The following is a 24,965-nucleotide window of genomic DNA, read 5'->3' as shown; positions in this document are numbered from 1 at the left end:
GATGGTTCAGTTATGGAGGCTGATGGTTCAGTTATGGAGGCTGATGGGATAAGTGTGAGGACAAGGGAAATGCTACCTCGGTTCGGGGGTGGGCAAGGAATAAGGATGAGGGCAGAAGTGGTAGAAAGGAATTAGACATGGTTGAAGTCCCTCTCAAATACGGTTGGGAGGAATTCTCATTTGAGTAGAAAGGAAGACTATTTGGAAATGCCATTGTGGAAGGTGACATTGTCAGAACAGATCACGTATTATTTTTCAGAAAAATATATGGGAACCCTGGCTGGTGGGAAACACACTTTTTTATTTTAAAATAACATTGTGAAATGTAAGTTTGAATAGTCATGCTTGGAGGAATGTAGTCCTTTTTACAATGTTTGCAAAATCCTTGAGCTTATAAACTCCATGGGAGAGGTATATGATGAATATATAGAGTTTTGTTTAATTTTGAATCTTGGTTTTCAGTTACAGTACCACTTTAGCCTACTAGAGAACTTGAGAAAGGATGTACTGGCACTGGAGGGGGTGCAAAGGAGGTTCACTAGGTTGATTCCAGAGTTGATGGGGTTGGCTTATGAGGAGAGACTGAGTAGATTGGGATTATATTCATTGGAATTCAGAAGACTGAGGGGGGGATCTTATAGAAACATATAAAATTATGAAGGGAATAGATAAGATAGAAGTAGAGAGGATGTTTCCACTGGCAGGTGAAGCTAGGACAAGAGGGCATAGCCTCAAGATTAGAGGGAGCAGATTTAGGACTGAACTGAGAAGGAATTTCTTCACCCAGAGGGTTGTTAATCTATGGAATTCCTTGCCCAGTGAAGTAGTTGACGCTACTTCAGTAAACGCTTTTTAAAAAAAAGGTCGATTTTTTTTGAACAATAAAGGAATTAAGGGATACGGTGAGAACGCGGGTAAGTGGATCTGAGTCCACGAAAGGATCAGCCATGATCTCATTGAATGGCGGAGCAGGCTCGAAGGGCCAGACGGCCTACTCCTGCTCTTAGTTCTTATGTTCACTATCCTCTCGAGTCATGTGAGTGTGCTAGAAGGGTTTCAACTGATATTTGTAGGTGAGCTGGAGCAAAATGCACTTTTTTGATTTCCTAATCTTTTAGGCTGCAGTTGGCAGAAATGATCCTTTCCTTCAGCTGATTTTTTTTGTAAAAAATGAATTTTCACATCATGCACTGAACAAATGCTGTAAAAGTCAGCTACAAAATGTTTTCAATTTGGCTGTTTGTCCCTTACCACCTCCTCCTCCTCCCCTGATTTTCCCATCTTCTCATTTTTAATTTCAGTATGTTCCACTCGATTAACCTTTTTTAAACCTGATTTTCACCTTTAAATAAATTATCTTTAGAATCTTTTGTAGTTGCTTTTCCCTGGCTCCAGATGAGAACTATTCTTTGTAGATTAGCTAACAGTTTTTACTTTGGGCCCTGTTTATCAGGAATTAAAAGTTGAGTATTGCTGTAATAGAAACTGTTTTGTATTACAAATTAAAGTGTCAGTCAATTAAAGAAAATATTTGCCCACAGAGCGAGAGAGAGAGAGTGTGCCTGGTAAACTAGTCTGGCATGCTAAAAAGTTTTGCTTTTGGGCCTAATGATCAGTGAAAGTTCAGGGGCTTGGATGGTTGGTTGTAGACTTTCACAATGGTCTTTGCATATAGGTTGAATTATGAGGATAAAAATGCTAGAAACAATTGGTGCAAAATAAATAAATTGCAGGCAATAAGATACCTTGAAAGGAAGAAGCCAGGCTGAATAGAAATTAAAATTAACTCTTGCTTGGATTCCTCATGACGTTCCTTGGAATTTGATTTTGGTGAAATCCAGTAGTACAGAGCTGTGGTACATAAGAACATAGAACAGTAAGGCTGAGGAACAGTCCCTTTGGCCCACCATGTTATGTTGAACTTGACGCCAATTTAAACCAATCCCTTCTGCCTGCCCCTTGGTCCATATCCCTCCATTCCTTGCATATTCATGGGCTTATCTAAAAGTCCTTTAAACACCTCCACCACCACCCCAGTAGTGTGCTCCAGACTCTTACCATTCTGTATTTTTAAAAAAAAAACTTGCCCCTCACACCTCCTTTGACCTTCCCCCTCTCACCTTAAATGCATACCACCTAGTAATAAACATTTCAACTTTAGGAAAAAGATTCTGACCACCAACCCTTTCTATTAATGTCATAATTTTTTCAACTTCTGTCAAGTCTTCCCTCAACCTCCACCGCTCCAGAGAAAATAACCTGAGTTTTTCTAGCCTGTCCTTACAGCTCGTATCCTCTAATCCAGGCAGCATCCTGGTAAACCTCTTCTGCACTCTCTCCAAAGCCTCCACCTCCTTCCTGTAATGTGGCGACCAGAATTGAACACAATATTCTAAATGTGGCCTAGTCGAAGTCTTAACACTTGTACTCAATTCCCTGACCCATGAAGGGAAGCATACCATACACCACCTTTACTACCCTATATGTGCTCTACTACTAGGTAAAATATGCCAGGTAAATGTTGGCTGTTTTTGATTGGGAAAATGAAATGGGCAGTTGAAAGGGGAAATATTTCTTTTCATGAACTCATAAAGTTTATAGTGGAACAAAAATAAATTAGGAATAAAAGAGGATAGTACATAATACAAGGCAATGCCACTGAGTTTCCAGAAATGCTTGGATGTTGCTGGATCTGATTGATCCTTACAGGCGTAAACCAGAATCTGACTTATTGAATATTGCTTGCTCTGAAGCTCAGGCACTCTTAGATCTGGTGTTTTTTTTATTGGTCAGAGGAACACCATACTGCTACATTTAATGTCAGCTCAAACCTCAGCATAAATTCTATTACCACAAACATTATTCTCTCCTGTCCTTTCTCTATCTTTGCAGATCAAATGAAAAGGAAAATCCTAGTTTTAGATTTAGATGAAACATTAATCCACTCGCATCATGATGGCGTGTTAAAACCAACTGTGAGGCCGGGCACGCCACCAGACTTCATGCTAAAGGTGAGACAACGAAGGAGCCTGGACACAATTATCTTAGTCTTTTGAGTTCTGATATGAAACAGATGCAGCAACATTTTAAAGAATAAACTTCTGCCACAGATCTGCTAATGTAATGTTCCCGTTGTAATGAAATCCATTTCCTGCATAAATAAAAACTGAAAGAACTGCGAATGCTGTGATTCAGGAACAAAGACAGAAGTTGCTGGAACAGCCCAGCAGGTCTGGCAGCATCTGTGAAGAAAAAAAAATCAGTTAACGTTTTGGGTCCGGTGACCCTTCCTCAGGCCATTCTGAGCTTCTCCAGCAACTCCTGTTTTTGTTGCATTTTCTGCTTGTCCAATTGGTACCTGTGAAGGCAACTTTCTCTGTAAGGTGTCATACAGTACATTCAATTCCAGGGTAGTTTGTAACATTCACTTCTGCTCTGTGATTGGGGTTGAACTTAATGTGAGGTTTTACTTGGTCACTCAGGAGAGGGCAGGGTTCACTTAAGAGCTCAAAGGACACATCGGTTCAAGCTGCTGTGTTAGCTTGGGAAAACAGAGAACGGAAGAGACTGAGACTAGGGCATGTGCTATGTTAGGAATCCTGATTTTTTTTTTTTTTTAGCTGCCTTGAGCAATAGTCGTCCATATGAGTTGAGTGTCTGTTATTAAACAGACATAGGAAGAAGTTCTAGGAAATGGTAAGCTGCTAAGTGTTAGAATCAGAACTCTGAAGGCCTAGAGAGCTGAGTAAGTGGGTACATTTCTGGCTCAGTTTTAAGGAATATCGTGAGGGACTCAGAATCACATCAACATTAATGCTTCAAATAAGCCAAGAGAGTACAAAAACTAATTGATGCAACTGAGCAAGTTAGAGCTCGGAACACCCAGGCAAGGAAGAGTTCAGCCAGAAGTTACCTGTTGGCAAAAAAAAACTGCATCTGTGCTTGTGAATAAATACTTGTGTAATTTTCAGAGACTGGAGGATTGTGGACCTAGCAAAGGAGTATGATTGACCAGAACAGGAAGAGTCATGAGTCAGTCCATGACAGTGGCTCTAGAGAGGTAGTTTCAAGACCAGATTGGCAAAAGTAAAGAATTGAAATCCCTTGTGAAGTTTAATGAGATGATGACTCCCTTTATCATTTAACTTTGGGAGCCAGGGGTTTAGTAGTAGGAGTTCCTGAGAAACCCATGGGATCTGTCTTGATTGCATTTATTTGGTTGCAGTATATTAGTTCATGTTTACCACATTCTTGGTGTTTTAAATAAGATTTTTATTTATTCATGTGATGTGTGTGTCTCTGGCAATTGGACCAAGTGGCTTGCTAGGCCATTTCAAAGGACAATTAAATATCAATTACATTGCTGCAGACTGTAGTCACCTGTAGGCCCGATAGGGGTGGCAGATTTCCTTTCCTAAAGGACATTAGTAACAACAACAGTGTTTTTACATAGTTTCATGGTTACTACTTATGGGAATAAATTTTAATCCTAGATTTATTAATGGAATTTAAATTCCCTACATTGTACATTTAGTGGTGATTATATTACTGTTCTAACTTGTGAAGTATTGTTGTTTGTTCAAAACCATGGGATCTTGTGGCTGTATTCTCTTAGTTGGGCCCCTGAACTTGTCTCAATTCTTTTATCTTTTTAAACTAAAAGTTGCTGGTCCCTATCCAGTTCATAACATGTAGTTAGTGGTCCTGTTTGGGATCTTCGCAAATGTGTGTATACCCCTTCAAGAGTAGATCTGGTACTATTCTGCTGTTTGTCTATTTTAGCCTGATTGGTTTTCATTAGGATACTGTAATCTTGAAACCACCCTAATATTGTGAATAGTTTTGGTTGCTGTATCTAACGAAGGGTTGCTGGCATTAGAGGGGATCCAGAGGACGTTTACTAGAATGATCCTGGAGATGAAGAGCTTGTTATATGATGAGCAGTTGAGGACTGTACTCAATGGAGTTTAAAAGGATGAGGCGGGGTGTGGATCTTGTTGAAACTTGCAGAATACAGAGAGGCCTGTACAGAGTGGATGTGGAGAATTTTTTTTTTTTTTGCTGGTAGGAAAGACTGGGACCTGAGGGCACAGTCTCAGGGTGAAGGGGTGACCCTTTTAGAACTGAAATGAGGAGGAATTTCTTCAGCCCAAGGGTGCTGAATCTGTGGAAGTCAACTGCTGCAGGGGGCTGTGAAGGCCCTCTTCTGAGTGTTTTCAAGACTGAGAAAGATATGTTCTTGATTGGTAAGGGGATCAAGGATTATAGGGAGAAGGCAGGAGAATGGAGTTGAGAAAGGTATAAGCCATGATCGAATGGCGGACAAAACTCTATGAACCAAATGGCCTAAATCTGCTCCTCTATTGTATGGTCTATTGAAGCTGTTGTATAAGCAGCACAACTGTGTTCTCAGAATGAATGATTTAGTGATGTGAGTGCACGGCGTTTAAAATGCTGTTCCTGTGCTGAGCAAAGTGAAGTGTTTCATTTTGGGAAGGAAGAACATGGCGATATAATAAAATAAAATCTGCAATTCTAATCTTTAAAACAGCATCTAGTTCCTCTTTCCCCACCCTTGTGGTTCCATTTCACACAAACAGCATTGCTGTTTTTGACAGCCAGGTCGACAGCCTTTCAACATTTGTTGGGATTTTGCTTAGCTGTGTTCCAGGCATGGTAATATCGCGCAATGCTTTGGGTGTAGCCTCCCATTTTATTGTAAGATGAGAGTTTGTGATTTAGATCTCTGGGGCTGTGGCATGGTGAAGGCAATGGGGAGAAGGGGCAAATCGCACATACCCATTCAGCCTTCAAAATCAATTTGAGCTGAGAGTGAGTTGACAATAGTTGATGGATAACTTAGGTTACTTAAAGGAAGGGGGTGAGACACCATATCTTTGAGGATGGCTTTTCTGTGTGGACGAAGGATACCTGGCAATTAGCTGAAATAGTTATTTGAATGAAAACAAAGTGTTTTTGATCTTCTGGTTCTGTATTAGGCTTGACCATTAAGACTGAAGTAGTTGCTGTTCCTTTAGTTAGTAAATGCTTCTTGATATGTATCTCACTTTCAATAAAAGATTAGAGTTGCCTCCAGCAATGATACGGTGGATATTTGGAGGAAGCTGTTCATGTAATGCAAAGTGGATTCAGCATCTGCAGTGGCAAGTACCCATGCAGATACAGGATGAGACATATTTGAAAATTTATGGCTCTGATTATAATTCTGTTTTCCTTTTTGACCAGAAATGTATGCAGTAAACTATGCTTAAAAACCATGCTGCTGAGCTACATAGGCTGACCTGAAACATGATTAACTGGTGGGTACAGTCAGGCTGTGGAAATGCTGTATTGAGAAAATGGCCCACAGTTCAATGTAGAGACAAAGCCAAAATATTGTAGACGCTGGAAATCTGAAATAAAAAATAAGTTGCTGGAAAGATTCAGTAGGTCCGGCAGCATCTGTGGAGAGAGCAAGCTGAGAGTTCATCTTTCGGGTCTCTAGGTGGTACTGAGGACTGGAGAATTGTAAATTTTGAATCATTTTTCAGAGGACAGTGTGAAAATGAGCCCAGCAATTATAGCCAGCAAGTTAACCTTGGGGAAGCTTCTGGAGGCAGATTTTTCAGGGCAAAATTTGGCAAATGAAGCTCAATTATTGGTGTTGATTTGTGTAGTCCATTGAAGGCAGGAGATCAAGTTGGAAGCATACAGTATCTGATATTTCAAAAGGGGCACTTGTGCTGTGGTAGTGTCATTACCCCTGGACCAGGAGACCTGAGTTCAAGCCCCACCTGCTCTGGGGTGTGCAAAAATATCTCTGAGCAAGTTGATGGGAAAATTAGTCTTGATATGCATTGAAGACTTTAGTGTAAAAAGGCTTTGTAAGAGTGGTTCCAGAGATGTGGAAATTCAGTTACATAGATTAGATAATTTGGGACCATTTCTCTTGGAAGTAATTTCATAGAGATGTTTAAATTCATGAGGATTCTGGACAGATTCAATAAGAAGGAAAACTTTTCACACATGGAAGGATCAAAAGCAAGAGGGCACACTTTAAGGCAATTGGCAAAAGAAGCAATGGAGACATGAGAAGCTTTTGCTTGCAGTGAGAAGTTAGGATCTGCAACATAGTGCTGAGGTTGTTGAATCTGCCTCCAATCTCAATCGAGGCATTCAATAAGGAATTGGATTATTATTTGAAGAGGAAAAGTGTGCAAGACTGTGGGAAGAGTAGGGCAGCATGGTGGTGCAATGGTTTGCACTGCTGCCGCAGTGCCAGGAACCCAGGTCCAAATCCAGTCTTGGGTGACTGTGTGGAGTTTACATGTTTTGTCACGTGTATGCGTGGGGGTTTCTACCAGATACTGCGGATTCCTTCCACAGTCCAAAGATGTGCGGGTTAGGTGAATTGGCTGTAGTAAGTTGCCCGGTGGTGTCTTGGGATGTGTAGGCTACGTGGATTAGCCATGGTAAATATGGGGATAAGATGGGTTTGAGTGGGATACTCTTCGGAGGTTCAGTGCAGACTCGATGGGCCTCTGATTGCACTGTAAGAATTCTATAATTCTAAGAAGGTTTGAAGTGGCACTAGTAAATGTTCTTACAGAGAGCTTGGCCAGAAATTAAAGGCTAAATGGCCTCTTTCTATGCTGCTTTTTATGATTGAGACCATAGACGTTTTTCTTCAAAATTGAGGGAAGATAGAAATATAATAGATTTTAACACTGAAACCAGTATTAATATTCTTAAGTAGCAATTCATATGGTCTAAATTATTTGATACCTTCATTAACCCAATAGAATGCTTGTTTTATCTGAAGCTAAGATGATGTTACACAACTGGTAGGAGTAATTGTATCTAGGAAACACGCTACAAAACTCCTTCAGACTCTTCAGCCCAATTTGCTAACACCAGTCCCCAGCCCCAGCTAAACCTCTGGCATAATCCATCACGCAACATGGATTTGCAACAGAATCTTAAAGGCTAAGTACCAGCAGTAAGTGATCACCTCCAGTCCTTGATTTATTGCTGCCAGCTATTTTTGGTTCAAACCGGTCCCATATTTTCTTTACACTTCAGCCAAGCATATTGGATAAATCAATTTCAAACCCAAATAAGAAAGCAATGAAGCTTTAAAACACTTCTAAAGATTTGTCCCCATCATGTGAGCTTAAAGCTGTCAAAATTAGGGAAGTTCCATAAATAGAAAGCATTAAAACTTTAGATACTGAAGACAGTTACTTGTTTAAGGAATGTATAACTTTCAGTTGTAAATATTATTATTAATAAATACAAATGTTTTTAACAGCAATTAATCTCATTACTTATTATCAAATTACAATTAAATGATTAACTTAGCTCACAGTAATGATGGGGCAGGCATTTGTGTGGCACCTATGGAATAGAGGAGCTTCAGGACCCGGAAGTGATCTAAAGCAAACACATTTATCACAAATGTCTAAAAGTACAGGAATCCCAATTCCGGGTAACTGAATCAAAGGCTATGTTGAAGACATTACGGCACATCAAGGAAGGAGAGAGATACCTAGACGCTCTGTTCCAGAAAACAGTCATATCCTGAGGATAGGACAATCTGATTCCATCTGTAGTAAAGGACAGGAGGGTGTGATCACAAATGAGGCAGGTAAGGGCTCTGAGTTCTGTAATGCAGGATCCTTAGCTCTCGCAATTATCTAACAAACTTGAGCTGCTCACCTGTGTGGACAAAAGCAAGGTCTAGGGAAGAGGAATGGGTTGGCATCTTGTTTCAGGATGCTTTGAGTGGGTTCTGTTAGCTCAATTGGCTGAATGTCTGGTTTGTGATGCAGAGTGCTTCCAACAGTGTGAATTCAATTTCTGCACTGGCAGAGGTTACCATTAAGGACTCTCCTCCATCTCACCCCTCATCTGAAATGTGATGACCCTCAATTTAAAACACCACCAGTCATCTCTCCAATGAGAAAGCAGCCCTATGGTCTCAAAACTGTGGCTACCTTACTTTTTTTTAAGAGGCATGAAGTGGTAGTGGGACGGCTTAGCGCAGGTTCTGTGCAGCCAGGAGTGTGAATTCTGAAGACCACGTTACCTACATGGTACCTGGGTTTGGGACATCTGCTCAGGGCAGTAGTGGGAGGAAATGGTTCCAGTTGCTATAGTTTTATGTAGATACCAAACACATAGTTAAGACTAGAGATTATTATGAACCATGTACCAGTTGGCAAACGGCACATGATATTAGTGAAATGAATGTGATTCAAAGACTGGCATCAGAGAATTGGGTTCTGGTTTGTTGGGCATTGGCCTCCATGCTGGGCAAAGTGAAAACTGTACTGTTGGAATGGTTTACACCTGAACCATCTTGGGATCAATATTCTAGAAAGCCATGTAAATAAGGAAGTTGAGAGGGCTAAACAGTGGGGGGTGAGGGATCGAGTTTAGGTAGCTAGAGCAAATCAAGGATTATCATCAAGGCAGGATAACAAAATAATAAAATAAGAAATGAGGGTCAGAGAATGGCAGGAAGGACAAAGAGAATAAACCCAACAAGACAGCAGTCAAGACTTCATTTTACAAGCAAACTAAAAAGCCAAAACTAAAGACTTTGTACCTGAATGCACGGTGTTCATAATACATAAACAGAAAATAGAAGTAGGATTAGGTTAATCAGGACTGAGCCTACTCTGCCATTCAGTATGTTCGTGGCTGATCATCCAACTCATTACTCTGTTCCCAGTTTCTCCCCATATCCTTTGACCCCTTTAGCCCTAAGAACTAAATGTGACAGTTTTGAAAGCATTCAGTGTTTTGGCCTCAACCTCTTTCTGGGACAGAGAATTCCACAGTCTGAGTGAAGAAATTTCTCCTCTCCATCCTAAATGGCCAACCCCATATTCTTAGACTGTGACCCCTGTTTCTGGACTCCCTGGTCATTGGGAACATCCTTCCTGTGTTTACCCTGTCTAATCCTGTTAGAATTTTGTAAGTTTTTGTGAGATACCCCCCTCCCAAGGAAGTAATCACTTAGTTACTGAACACGCAGATGTAGGTACGTATGATTTACAAGCCACTTAGACCTGTGGCTGCATGATGACAAGAAAGGGTTCCGAATATTGAGGAGTATATGACATTCAAGAAGGGTAGAAAGCTAGGAGAGGGTGGAACGGCAGGAATGATAAACTAAGATGGCATTGGAGCAACAGTTAGAAATTACCTTCATTTAGGAACAGTTTATGGGAGGTGAAGATAGGGGAACGCAGTTACTAGTGGAAGTGGTTGCAGGCTCCCTAACAGTATTGTAATATAGGACAAGTAAGGAAGAAGGCTTGTGATTCGGGAATGGCATTGAGTGCTTGTGATATAGGGAAGGCACATAAGTAAGGGCAGCTGCATGGGCATGGAAGTTGAGCTAGCTGGAGTGAACTGGGAAACTAGACTGGGGGTAGATCAATTCAGAAGCAGTGGCAGGCACTTGAGGTATCTTTCAGAATGCTCAGAATAATTGGATTCCTACTATAAATAGCTAATTAAAGAGTTGAGGCAAAAGCACGTAATCAAGCAAAGATGAGTGGTCATTGGATGAACGTTGAAAAACAGTAGTGAATGATTAAAAGTTTAGAGAATGAGAGGATGCTAGTGAGGAATATAAATCAGACAACAAGAATTTCTATAGATTTTTTTTAAAAAAAGTAAGATAAGCACTGATCCTCTAGAATGAGGAGTTAATAGTAAATAATAAGAAAGTGGCAGATGAAATGAGCAAATATTTTGCTTCCGTCTTCTCAAAAGAGGGTGTGAAAAAAATTTCTGGTAATATCTATAAATTAGGATGTGGAACAGTGAGAGCAATTTAGTGAGATTACAATCATGAGGCAAGCATTGTTGAGCAAAGTAATGGAGTTGTGGGCTGTCAAGACCCTAGGTCTTGGTGGGCTTCATTCTAGGGCTTTAAAAGAGGTGGCGAATGAAGTAGATAATGTATTGGCATTAATTTTGCAAAATTCACTAATTCTGAAAAGGTTCCATTAAACTGGGAAGCAGCAAATACACCTCTAATATTCGAGAAAGGAGGGAGGCATTAAAAAGGAAATAATAGGCCAGTTAAGTTGATGTTTGTTGTGGAACATTGTTAGAATTGATTATCAGGAAAGTTATAAATGGACATTCAGAACATATCAAGGTGATCGGTAAGAGCATGGTTTTGTGATAAGGAAATTGTGTGTAACCAGTTTCTTGGCATTCTTTGAGGAGCGATTTGTGCCGTGGATAAAAGAAAACCCACAGATAAACTATACTTGGACTGACAGAAGACATTTGACAAGATCTCACATAAAAGACGATTGCATGTGGTAGGAGCTCGTGGTGTAGGGACTAGCATATTATCATGGATAGAAGATTAGCTGTCTTGCAGAAAACGGTATGTATAAATGGGTCTTTTTCTGATTACATGTTAGAAATCCACAGAAGTGTCGCTATTTGTTATTAGTCCATTCATGAGATGTGATCATCCCTGGCAATGCCACCAGTTATTGCCCATCTACAATTACCTCTGAATTGAGTTACTTGCTAGACCATTTCAGAGGGCAATTGAGTCGTTGCTGTAGGTTCAGTGCCATGTGTTGGCAAGACCAGTAAGGATAGCAGACTTTCTTCCAAGAGGATATTGGTGAACCAGATGGATATTTATGGCAATGGTTACTACTAGACAGACTCTGTGTTGGGGCCTCAGCGTTTTACAATTTGTATCGATGACTGGGATAGGGGGAGTGAAGACACGGTTGCTAAGATCTGCAAAGATAAGCCGAGTATTTTGTTAACAGGACAGAAGGTTGCAAACATGTGGATAAGTTGAGTAAGTGGGCAAAACTCTGGTCCACTATTGTATGGGGAAAATGTGAAGTTGCTCACCTTGGCAAAAAACAGTATTACTAAATGGAAAACTTAAATAGGCTGCAAAATGCTGAGTTGCAAAGAGATCTAGGTGTTAGTTTGTAAGTACAGCAAGTAATTAAGAAAACAAATGGAATATAATTCTTTTATTACGAGAGAATTTGAACATAAAAGTGATGCTTCAGCTGTGCAGTGTATGGATGAGACCACATGTGGAGTACTGTGTATAGTTGCCTTATTTAAGAGAGGGTATGCATTAGAATTGGTTCAGAGAAGGTCTAGTTGGAATAGGTAGCTTGCCTCAGTGTTAGATTGCATAGAGTGAACTTGTTTCCACTGAAGCTTTGAATTGGATAAGATCCTGAATTGTCATGACAAGGTGGATATAGAAAGAAAGTCTCCTTTTGTGGATAAGTCTGGAATTAGGAGACGCTTTAACATTTGTGCGTTGTGGAAATGAGAACTTTTTTCAGAGGGTTGTGTGATTTTGCAGTACTCTGCCCAGAAGGCTGTAGCCACAGGATATGGAATATTTTTCAGGTGGAGGCAGATAATGTTTGTTATTTGTCCAACCAGAATCTGTCAAGGACAGGTGGAAATGTGGAATTCAAAACATTGACAGATCAGCCATGATCTTATTGAATGGCAAAGCAGGCTTAAGGAGTCAAATGGTCTGCTTTTGCTTATAATTGGTATGCCCTATGGTCTGCAGATCCATAATGTGGCCGAACAACCAGAAATTGCTGCGAAACCATATTCTTGGTTTAAGTGTTAACTTCCAACAAATGTTTCCTATTTTCATCCTATGAGCAGTAAAATCCCATTTTTTTCTTATGGGAAAAGAACAATGGACTCAAATGATGTAGTATCAATGGGAGTTGTCCCGTAGATTTGGATTTGGATGATGGGTAATGGTGGGCGTGCACGTATTTTTCTGGGCGTGATAAATGCTCAGCAGCAATATAGATTTTGTACTTTGAAATTTGTGATGCCACTTTAAACCATAAAGTTTGCACAAATAGCTTGCACCTGTAATGAAGAAAAATTTATATTTGCATCCAAGATGCTTCGTGGAACATTGAGCCAATGGAGAGAGGGGGGAGTGGCCAAAACCTTAGTCAGAAATGTGTTATAAACACAAAGTTGGAGATGGAGATACAGAAGCAGAAAGATTCAGGGAGGGGATTCTGGAGTGTAGGGCCTAGGAGACTGAATGTATAATCACTTGTGGTGGACGAAACAGTGTAGTGCTGGATGAAGTTAAACAATGATATGGAATGAGGATGTGGCTGGATTCGAATGAGTGAAAATGTTCAGTTTGTTAGGGACCAAAGGTCAGTTTTTGGGTTGATGCGTTAAGTGGGACTTGATGTGGGATGGTTGGATTTGCACAGCAGCTTTGTATGAGCTGTAGTTTCAAGAAGGGCGAAGGCTAGATGTTAATGACAAAGTTGAGGAATTTGTAGAGGGGCTCAAAGACTAGGTTTTGGTCTTAATATTTAGCTGAAGGTAATTACCACTGCATGAGTACATGTTGGATGAGTGTTGTGATGGTACAAAAGCAGCAAAGGATGGTAGAAAGTTGAGGTGGATGTCATTACTACACGTATGAAAAGTTCTCTTTTTGTATGGTGCTGCCAAGAGAGGTGTGTGTGTGTGCGCGCTGATCATTGTCAACCACATTGCTGTGGGTTTGCAGTCAATTGTAGACCAGGTAAGGGCAGTGGTATTGCTTCCCTAATGGAACAATGGTTACATGACCACTATTTTATTGAATGCACATTTCATCATCTGACATTGTAGATTCAAACTCATGCCCTCAGAATATTGGTCTGTGTTTCTGGATTGCTAGTCCAGTAACATTACCTCCAAACCACGATTTCCCCGTGAGGGAGAAGAGAGCGTCTTTGTGAGGAATTTCTCAGGTGACAATGTGGAAATAGGCAGAGAGGTTATTGCTAGTGATGCTTTCAGCATAATTTTGATAAACTAATAATTCAACGAAGCTGCTTGGCTGCTTCATGTAACTGGACTACATGGGGAGGTATTAGAAAGTAACCAATTGACAAGGAAACTTTCTGGATGACCTGAGGGATAGGGTGTAAATTTTAAAAAAAAAAGTCTTCTGCACAATGAATGATTGAAGTACTGATGATCAACAAATCTGTTAAAAGTTGTATGAGGAGTTGAGGTTCTGGTATTTCCTCTTAATTTATCACGAGGTTCATTAGAGTTACCTTTTAATTGCTGCATGATAGACCCAAATTGGGTTTTAGTTTTAAACTGGACTGGAAGATGTTTTGCTAAATGTTAACTATATGTTGTATGTTTACAGTTGGATACTTATTTAAAGGTTGACATTCTCCTTCTCTTCAGGTACTTGTTGACAGGCATCCAATCAGATTTTTTGTACATAAAAGGCCTCATGTGGACTTCTTTCTTGAAGTGGTAAGTTTTATATGTTGCAAGATGATCACCTCTAATTCTTCTAAACTCCAGTGGGCATAGGTACAAACTTGCTTTAGTGTTTCTTCGTAAATAAGCCCTTCATCTCAGGAAGCAATTGAGTGAACCTTTCTTTTGAATTGCTTTAACAAAATTGTTTCCATTTTCAAGTAATCCAAACGTAGAGCCAAAAGGGCCCAGAGAGATGCAGAAAAACTTCACCATTTTTATACTTCATTACCCTCTCAATAAAAGCTCCTCTTCCATTTTCCTTCCTATTTCCTTGCTCTGCCTGCACACTAGCTTTTTGTGATTCATATACTAAGACACCCCCTCCCCCAACTCCGATCCTTCTGCACTATTGAATTACGCAATCTTTTTCCATGTACGTAGTAAACTGCTTTTCTGTTCTTCCTGCTGAGCAGCACTGGGATATTGGTCCATGCATGCATGTATATGCGGGGATTTCATTCTAAGGAAAATGCAAAACGAGTAAAAGCTTAAGTTTTTAGCCGTGCGGTAATTATTCAGTGTGACTGCAGGGGCATCAAAGTCGAACTCATCCTAATTCATACATACAATATTTCTTGAATGAACCCAACTCGGTCCAAATTCAGGAATGAATTTGCACCTTCATTGTTTATATGGCCCTATTCTGTAAGTAATGGATTCTACGATGTAGTAAACTGCTGGAGAGTTCGTTCATTGAGCAGTAGGACACCAATGTGTTTTTTTAAATTAGTCTCTTACGATGCAATCATTGTGCATTCTCAAAAGCAGAAATCATTTGGTGCGAGTCTCCAGTTTGTATTTAAAGTACATTTACGGCTAAACCAACTGATTCAGACTATCTTGTGCTTATTTTACCATGATCAAGATGCTATGTAAATCCTAAATTAAAACCAAAAGAACTGCGGATGCTGTAAATCAGGAACAAAAACAGAAGTTGCTGGAAAAGCTCAGCAGGTCTAGCAGTATCTGTGGAGAAGAAAACAGAGTTAACGTATCGGGTCCGGTGACCCTTCCTCAGAACTGTTAACTCTGTTTTCTTCTCCACAGATGCTGCTAGACCTGCTGAGCTTTTCCAGCAACTTCTGTTTTTTGTTCCTATGTAAATCCTAATTGTTTTCAGTGATTATAATCTGCTCTGAGTTTGCAGCAATAGAATATAAACGAGGTGACTGGTGCCCACAAATACTGTAACCACTGATCGAATGTGCAGTGCATCACTGCTTTTCCTATAGTGCAGGAGTTATACTTCCACAGAGGCATTTTTGCATATTGGCTGCTTTTTGGCATGGTATATTTCTGGGATGGAGAGTAATGCTGGTTGTAATAGTTGGTTTCTTGCAGCAATGGAAACAATGCAGCTGCACATTGTGAGGACCTAGGGGAAACTTAAACTTACATTATTACAAATTTTTTTCCTTTCTTTTATTAAATAGATGGGGCTTTGTTTACAATGATAAAAGAATTGTGTACTTTTTCATGGTAATAAGGAACTGTGGCTGTGTACTTTTGCCAGGCCAGCCAGTGGTATGAGTTGGTGATTTTCACCGCTAGTATGGAGATCTATGGTGCAGCTGTAGCAGACAGACTAGACGACAACAAGAAAATATTAAATCGACGATACTACAGACAGGTACGGAACAGCAGATCCTCCGTAACCAGCGCAGAATGTAATGAGATGTCTGAAACATTGTCTCGTGAGTGAAGTTTGATATAATTTCTCTTCTCTTTGCTGTCATGTGTTTTCTGTCACCCTCTTGTTTGATCTGTCATTTTTTGCGCTCTAGCTCTTTTTTTGAGTGTGCTTGCTTATTCGCTTGCTCTCTCTTCTGCATATTCTACTTTTACACCAACTAGGATTCATTTGACCTTTATATTTCTTTCAACAAAGTTTATTGCAGTGTTTATTTTGAAATGTGCATTGAGAGATTTAAAAAAAACATTCAAGTAAGCATTCAGGTTTTGTTTGTACTGTTAAAAATGACAATAGTAATTCAGAAGTAGACAAATCTAACAGCTAGCTGTTGTAAGATAATGGAAAGAAGTGAGCAAGATGGTAGACATTGTTCCTTTGATGCAAAGGGAGCACCATTGACGATGGAAAAGATGTGTTCTTCCCTTTTTCTCCCTCCATTCTCATCCACTCTCCTCCCTCCAAACCTTCGCAGTTTCACGTTGTGGAATTTTTTTCTAATGTTTCACACATTTCTCCTTCCCCCTACCCACCCCACCCCCAGAGTGCCTGGTTTCGATTCAAGCCTGCACTGATTTAGCAGAACTGAGGCACAGCAGAAAAAGCAAGACTATGGATATAAGTGCCCCAGGGTTAGAGGAGAAAAATTAACTTAACCCCTCATGCCCACTCATTGGCCTCAGTTGCTCATTTGATTTTTGGACCAAGGTCACAGTTCTTTGATACCCCGATACTAGAATAGTTAGCTACAATTAATGATGCTGACTTAAGTGATGTCAAAATGGTGCCTAGCTAAGCATGGCCTGCAATGTTGTCTTGAGCAGAATAGTTGTGGAAAACAGAATTGTAAACGTGTGTTTGTAGACTTTAGTTTATGCTGCATGGAGTCTTGTGCTTGACCGTTTTTATTTTTATTTCCACAGCACTGCACACTTGAATTGGGCAGCTATGTGAAAGACCTTGCAGCCATTCACAGTGACCTGTCCAGCATTGTAATATTAGATAATTCACCCAGTGCATACAGGGGGCACCCAGGTAAGAACATCCTAAATAGAAGCAAGAATAGAACAAATGGCTTATCAATGATGATCTGGCATTTAATACAATCATGGCTGATTTCTGTCTGAACATCTCTTTCCCACTTGCTTCTCCTGTCCCTTAATTCTATGCATTAGAAAAATCTATTCATTTCAGCCTTTAATGTACTCTGTAATGAATGATTGTAGCTTTCTGCCTCTTGGTTATTTTAAGCTTTTCTCTTGCTTTGACCATTATGGAGTCATTATCACAGAGGGAGACAATTCAATCTGTTGAGTCTATGCCAACTCTGTGAAACAATCCAATCAGCCCCAGTTCTCTGCTGTTTCCACACAGCTCTGCAAATTCCCTTGAGTGATCATTCATTTTCTTTTAAAAATCATTGATCACCTCTTTGTTCGCCTCCTAAGCAGTAATTTTCTCAGATACTACCAACTCCTAATTTTTCAAAAACAAAAGTTCCTCCTCCAATTTTCATCCCCATCCCCTGCAATTCCATGGCTGAATCCTTAAATCTGTGTTCCTTGTCCTTGTGCTTTCAGCTAACGAGAACATTTTTTTTTTGTATTCCTTATCTAAACCTTGCATGATCCCATATATGTCTGTCACATCAGTCACCTTTTGCTCTAAGGAGGACAGCCTCAGCTTCTCTACCTACCCTTGTAGTAAAAATCCTCACCCCTGGAACTATTATAGTCATACAGCACAGAAACAGACCCTTTGGTCCAACCAGTCCATGCCGACCCATGTTCCCAAACTAAACTAGTCCCATCTACCTGCACTTGGCCCATATCCCCCTCAACCTTTCCTATTCATGTACTTATCTTACATGTTGTAACTACACCTGCATCCACCATGCACTCTGGCAGTTCATTCCATACTTGAACCACTGGTTTTTTAAAAAAACGGTTGTCCCTCATGTCCTTTCTCCTCTCACCTTAAAAATATTCCCCCTAACTTTGAACTCCCCCAGGAAAAAGATGTTTGCTATTCATTTTATCTATAGCTGTCATGATGTTATAAACCTCTGAAGTCACCCCTCAACCTGGTATGCTCCAGTTTGAAAAAAAAACTCCGTCTATCCAGCCTATTTTTATAACTCAAACATTCCAATTTAATAATATTCTTCCTATAACAGGGTGACCAGAACTGCACACAGTACTCCAGAAGAGGCCTCACCAATGTCCTGCACAACCTCAAACTGATGTCCATACTGCTGTACTCAAGGTCTGAGCAATGAAGGCAAGCATGCTAAATGCCTTCTTAACCACCCTGTCTACCAGTGATGCAAATTTCAAAGAAATATGTACCTGACCCCCTAGGTGTCTCTGTTCTACAATGTTACCAGGGCCCTACCATTAACTGTATAAGTCCTGCCCTCATTCGTTTTACCAAAATGCAATGCCTCGCTTTTAGCCAAATGAAACTCCATCTGCCACTCCTCATCCTATTGATCAAGATCTCTTTGTAATCTTAGATAACCTTTTCCCCTGCCTGCTATATGACCAATTTTGGTGTCATCCGCAAACTTACAAATCATGCCTCCAACTTACAAATCATGCCTCCTAAATTCACATCCAAATCGTTTGTAGAAGAGACAAACGAGTGGACCCAGTGTCGATCCCTGTGTAGCAGGCATCCAGTCTGAAAAGCAGCCCTCCACCCCATCCTTTGTCTCCTACCACAAAACCAGTTTTGTATCCAATTGGCAAGCTCGCCCTGAATCCCATGTGATCTAACTGTACTAACTAGTCTACCATGCAGAAACTTATCAAAGGCTTTACTAAAATCCAAGGAAACAACATCTACCACTCTGCCCTCATCAATCTTTTATGTTACTTCCTCAAAAAAAACTCAAGTTTGTGAGACACTATTTCCCTTGCACAAAACCATGCTGACAATCCCTAATCATTCCTTGCCTCTCCAAATGCATGTAAATCCTATCTTTCAGAATCCCCTCCAACAACTTACCCACCACCGATGTCAGACTCGCAGGTCTATATTTCCCCAGCGTCTCCTTACAGCCTGCCTTAAATAAAGGCACAAAGTTAGCCACCCTCCAGTCCTCCAACCCCTCACCCGTAGTTATATAAGATGATACAGGCATTTCTGCTAGGGGCCCTGCAATTTCCTCCCCTAGCTTCCCATGATGTCCTGGGATACACTTGATCAGGGCCTGGAGATTTATCCACTTATGTTTTCTAAGGCCTCTAGGACTACTTCTGTAATGTATACTGTTTTTAAAAATTCACTGTTTATTTCCCTGAATTCTCTAGCCTACATTTCTTCCTCCATTGTAAAAACTGACATGAAATATTCATTTAATATCTCTCCCATCTCCTGAAGTTCAACACAAACAACCTTGTTGATCTTTAAGGGGTCCTAACCTCTTTCTAGTTGCCCTTTTGCTCTTAATGTTCTCGTAGAATCTCTTTGGATTATCCTTAACTTTATCTGCCAAGGCTATCTAACAATCCCCTCTGCCTTCCTAATTTCCCTCTTAAGATTGCTCCTACACTCTCTACAATCTTCTAGAGAGTAATTTGTCCTAGTTGTCTATATCTAATATATGATTCTTTTGTATTCTTGACTAGAACCTCAATTTTTACTCATTCATTGTTCCCTAATCGTACTACCCTTGCTTTTCACTCTAACAGGCACATAATACCTCTGAACTCTCGTTATCACACTTTTTGAAAGCCTCCAACTTGTCAGTTGTCTCTTTACCTGTGAACAATCTACTCCAATCCGCTTTTGAAAGTTGTCCTCCCATACCATTAAAGTTTGCCTTACTTTAATTGAGACCTGTAACTTGTACGGAAGGCTTATCATTTTCCATGACTATTTTAAAACCAATACAGTTGTGATCAGTTCTAGTCAATCCTCTCTGCACCGCTTCAAGGGCCAGCATACCCTTAATATTAGTGGTGTTTTGCAGATATATGTCAGTGGGGAAAAATATATTCCTGAGTTTGGGTAGATGCTTTATCATATGACATTTTTGCATCCATTTGAACTTTGAAAATGGTTGGTCTTTAAATTAAAGATTGGACCCCTGGGCTTTGGTTGAAAGAGAACATGTAACCGTGAGGAGGAATCTTAACTAAAATTAAATACGTTTTTAATGTGGTTTTTCTGCCAACAATTGGCACAATGAATTGAGAATATATTGTGCAGATTTTTTTTTTTTTTACACGAGTAGTCTTTCACCCTATCTCTTTTCAAAGGCTGTGAATTCCATCTTAGCACATTTTAACGCAGACTGCCAGAGTACCTGCACTTTGTGTGATCCATGGTGACTCTTTATTGGCGAAACATTAGAATGATATCTGAAGGATAGGTCTGGCTTCTAACGTCTGAAGTGTAGGAGATTAAGGGATGATACGATGGAGATCTTCACAAGGTTTGATGAAGAAAAACTGTTTCCTTTCTTCGAGAAATTGTGTCATTTGGGCTCAATCTTGAAACTAGAACTAACTGTTCAGGAGTGAAATTGGAACGTGATTTTTCAAATAAGTGGTAAAAGTTTTTAGAACTCTCTTTGCCGAAGCCTGTGGATGCTTGGTGAACTGAAGGCCAGAGAATGGTGTTGAGGTACAAATTAATTGTTAACAAATTGATGGCGGAGCTGGCCTAAGTCCTTCTATATCCTGCTCCTAACTCTCAGATTATAACCTGGATTAAATTATTGATAAAAATCCTGTCTACATCTGCAATTGTAATGTGAATTGTATGAAGTACGCTGGCCATAGGTATCGACGTTGGCATCGTTGATTAACATAAATCAAACCTTTACACGAATATCCGCATTGGTTCTTTTCTCAACATAATGTTTTTAATATGCGGAGTTCCTTTCAGAGAACAAAGGGAATCATTGCAAGGTCTGAGGGCAGATAAGCAGTAAACACAGATTTTAATAAACTCAATCTTTATATCCTAAATGGAGGAGTCAAGGGAACTTATATGTACACATGAAAAATATTAAAAGCTTAGCTGGGGTGAATCTTGAATATCAATCATTTTTAAAACCAATCCACAGTTTAGCTGATTAAAGGCCGACTGTTCCTGTTGGATTTTCCTTTGAGATGGAACCACACATGCAAGGCACCTGCCAATCGGTAAACCTGCTTCACTGATCACTGTCCATCTCAAATTTACCTCATCCCTGCCAATTAAGCTTTGCAGCCTTGAGATGAGCTACATTAAACTGACAGCAGAGTTTTTTTTCAAATTGGATTGTAAAATTTAAAGTAAAATGTCTGTTTCATTATAGACATGCGAATATCCAAGTTAAAGTAAGCTGGTATCATTCATGTTAAAATCAGACAGCTTGTAGGATTTATCGGACTGGTGGTCATAAATAATTAAAACAAAAAGCAAACATCAATCTGATAGCAGAAGGGTGATGAATGTGTGGAATAATCTGCCAAACTGGATGGAGGGCTCATGGGGTGGACCTTTTCTTGTCATTTCCTCAAAGTTGTGTTAATTTTGTTTGTAATTCCCCATCCTACACAGATAATGCAATTCCAATAAAGTCTTGGTTCAGTGATCCTGGGGATACAGCTTTATTAAACCTATTACCTATGCTTGACGCATTAAGGTAAGTTAACTGTAAATTTACTAAATGCAGTCCGCTTTGTGAATCATTAATCCTGCCCAAACGTGGTACAGTTTGTCTTATTTAACAATTCTGAATGTATTCATAGGGCTTTGAGAGAAGAATTGTCTCAAAGAATTCTTGCTATGCCTACGTAAAGACATTAGGTGGCTGCCTCTTGTTTTCTTTTTAAATTATATAAAGTTTGCATCTTACTCCAGTGGTTCAGTGCATATACACTACTTGATGTGGTTCATGTTAACTCAGTTACACTCTCCACAAGTGATTCCTGACCTGTTGACTATTTCCAGCATTTTCTGTATGTATTTCTGATTTCCTGCACTGTAGTATCTTGCTCTTACTTAATTAAAAACTGAAAGAAACTGTGGATGCTGTAAAGCAGAAACAAAAACAGAAATTGTTGGGAAAGCTCAGCAGGTCTGGCAGTGTCTGAACCCTCACAACTGAGGAAGGGTCACTCGACCCGAAACCTTAACCCTGATTTCTCTCCACAGATGTCTCCAGACCCTGTTGAGCTTTACCAGCAATTTCTGCTCTTGTTTAATTAATTGTACGCTGTGGGCAGAACCCCCACCCCTACCCCCCCCCACCTCTCTCTCAGCTGCATCTGACTCTGTCAGTGTGTATGTTCTTCCAGTTAACAGTTAGAGTTTCTCACTACTGAATATTAAACAGTAACCTTTATCATAGCCTCTCTGTGCCTCTCCTACCTCTTCCTCTGATCAGATGAGTATTGCCCCTAAGACTTTCTCTTAGAATGGTGAGCAGTAACAATGTGCTGCTGACATCTCTGGAGTCATGTTTGAATGAGTGTTCCCCTCTTATTTATAAAAAAAAAAGGCAAAAACAGTGGGGAGATTTCGGCAAGAGTGGAGTGGAGCTTTGGGGATTCTAAAAAGAAAAATGAAATTTGTGTTCCAAGTTTTCTTTTCTCTCCTTTCCTGCAGGTTTACGTCAGATGTTCGGTCTGTCCTCAGTCGGAATCTCCATCAACACAGACTATGGTGACATTGCATTCGATATTTCTAGTGTACCCTTGTTGACAGCTGATACCAGTCCTCCGGTGCTTTGAACATTGTAAAGCCTGCGCACCAAGGAGGCGTTCTGAGTATGCATGAAGTGACATAAGCTCAGTGGACAGTCAAAATCTGTTTACTTCTACGTGGACAGATATGTGAATGTTACAAACGTTCAAATCAGTGCTGAAACGGTGCATCGTCTAATGCATTTTATTATTTTTTTTTGTTTATAAAATGGTATTTTTGAGGTCAACTTCCCTCATTTGTCTGAGTTGGAGGTTTTGTTTTGATGTGTTCTGCCTTTTAATGTTCGATTATGTAAAGATGAGATGATATCCACAAGAATTAACTTATCAGTTTAAAGGCAACCAGGTTGCTTCCCACTGAAAGGGAGTCGAGGTTTTTATTATCTGCTCCATCCTTCTACACAATGCCAAGTTTTCTGCCAAGTAGTTTGACCAGACGAAGCAATCCCAAGTCTGAGCCTATCAATGGTGCTAAACCACAAATCTAGAACAAGGCTTTGTCTGGGCCCAGATTTTTTTAAAGTTTCTCCCTAATGTGAAGCAATTCTGTCAATTCAGCTTTTATCAAAAAAGTATTAATGCATATCAAATGAAGAATAAAATCTGATTTCTAGTACAGTAATGGATGATTTGTATCATGGCTTCATTTATGGCCTGAGGAGGCACAGCTTAATTGTAACCATCAACCTTGACTCAAAATGTTTTATTTTTCCCTAATCCAATGATCAGTATTTCCACTTAAAACCCTGTTCATTTCTGCCAGGGTTGCTCCAGTTATTTTTTTTTTTCATTTTATGTAATCATCTCTCTCTTCCAGCTTCTTTTTCTGGGTCTGGGTTCAAGTCTCAGCTACTCCAGAGGTGTGTCATAACTCCCTGAACAGGTCGACCGAAAATATGTATGCACAAAATATAACCAGGGAGGGTATCTCTTAATTTTCAAATCCGACTTGCCTGAGACAATTACTTTAACAACTGGCATCCAGTTACTTGAAGAATGCAAGTCTTGTGCTGTTCAAATACAGTGGTATTGCTGGGAGAGCTCCCTCTCTAAGACAGCAAACTGTGGGTTCAAGTTGGACTTTAGAGCTTGAGCCCACAGCAATATTTAAAGAGCAGAATGTTCTTCTGATGACCTGGTTACATTTTTTCCCAATGATCAGGCCAAGATCAGATTAAGCTAATCATTCATCTCATTTCTGCTTGTGGGATTTTGCAATGTGCAAAGTAGCACTCACATTTACCTACATAACCATCTCTGTGCTTCCAAGAAATGTTTTATATGGGAAATACTGGGATATCTGGATAGATGTAAATGAACGCAATATAAAAACAAGTGATTTTTTTTCATATTATGTTTCCTGAGACGATAAGCAATATTTTGGAGGAGTCTTCCACCACCGAGAGCATTTTTCTACTTTTGAGTAATGAGCTAAATGAGAATAGGTATATACTCAGAAAATGAAAATGACTTTGAGTCAAATAGAAGATGCCTATGAAGACTGAAATTGGTAATGGATTTAGAGTAGCATGGTGACTCTGTGCTTAGCACTGCTGCCTCACAGGGCCAGGGACCTGATTTCAATTCTGTCCTGAAGCAACTGTGCAAACTTCACACAGACGTTCCCCCCCGTATGTCTGCGTGGGTTTTCTCTAGGTGCTCCGGTTTCCTTCCACACTCCAAAGATATGCAGGTTAGGTGGATTGGCCATTCTGAATTGCCCTGTAGTGTCCGGGTTAGAGATAGGGTAGGGGGTTGGGTCTGGGTGGGATGCTCTTCAGAGTGTCGATGTAGACTTGATGTGCCGAATGGCCTGCATCCACATTGTAGGGATTGTGTGGTGATGACTTGTTTTACATTCTGGCCATTTATAAATTGAGATTTTACAGATGCATGGGCCTTAAAATGCCTATGCTGATGATCTCTATTTTGATGGTACAAGACCAAAGGCTGTGTCTGGTGCCAAGCAATTATATTATATTATGGCAGGTTGGCTTCAACAAAGTGGAGATCACATCACTCTGGCACTAGTGCTTTGCACAGATTGGCTTGAGCCTTCATTAATCATTAGTTGGTGCCGCCGTTTTTGCCATGACCCAGTGGAATAAAAACCGAAAGAACTGCAGATGCTGTAAATCAGGAACAAAAATAGAAGTAGCTGGAAAAGCTCAGCAGGTCTGGCAGCATCGGTGAAGGAAAAAAAATCAGAGTTAACGTTTTGGGTC

General features: G+C 40.1%; 1 protein-coding gene across 4 annotated transcripts in view; it reads left to right on the top strand.

The window, feature by feature from the left end:
- The window catches only part of LOC109918374 (CTD nuclear envelope phosphatase 1-like), a 52,535-nt gene that overhangs the window by 23,032 nt on the left and 4,538 nt on the right, over positions 1–24,965 (top strand). The window contains exons 3-8 of one of the 4 annotated variants that reach the window (XM_048615101.1): positions 2,893–3,011; positions 14,266–14,337; positions 15,860–15,976; positions 16,960–17,071; positions 21,593–21,677; positions 22,643–22,699. In XM_048615101.1, the coding sequence (XP_048471058.1) occupies positions 2,893–3,011; positions 14,266–14,337; positions 15,860–15,976; positions 16,960–17,071; positions 21,593–21,677; positions 22,643–22,699 (562 nt within the window). Of the gene's footprint in view, positions 1–2,892; positions 3,012–14,265; positions 14,338–15,859; positions 15,977–16,959; positions 17,072–18,212; positions 18,340–21,592; positions 21,678–22,642; positions 24,444–24,965 lie in introns of those variants that run through there. The other 3 variants (XM_020518290.2, XM_048615102.1, XM_048615103.1) reach the window with 3 other exon arrangements.

Source organism: Rhincodon typus, chromosome 31 (genome assembly GCF_021869965.1).
Source record: "Rhincodon typus isolate 14 chromosome 31, sRhiTyp1.1, whole genome shotgun sequence".
NCBI lineage: Eukaryota > Metazoa > Chordata > Chondrichthyes > Orectolobiformes > Rhincodontidae > Rhincodon > Rhincodon typus.
Note: the sequence above shows the minus strand (reverse complement) of the source record. Positions and strands in the feature narration are given on the sequence as shown.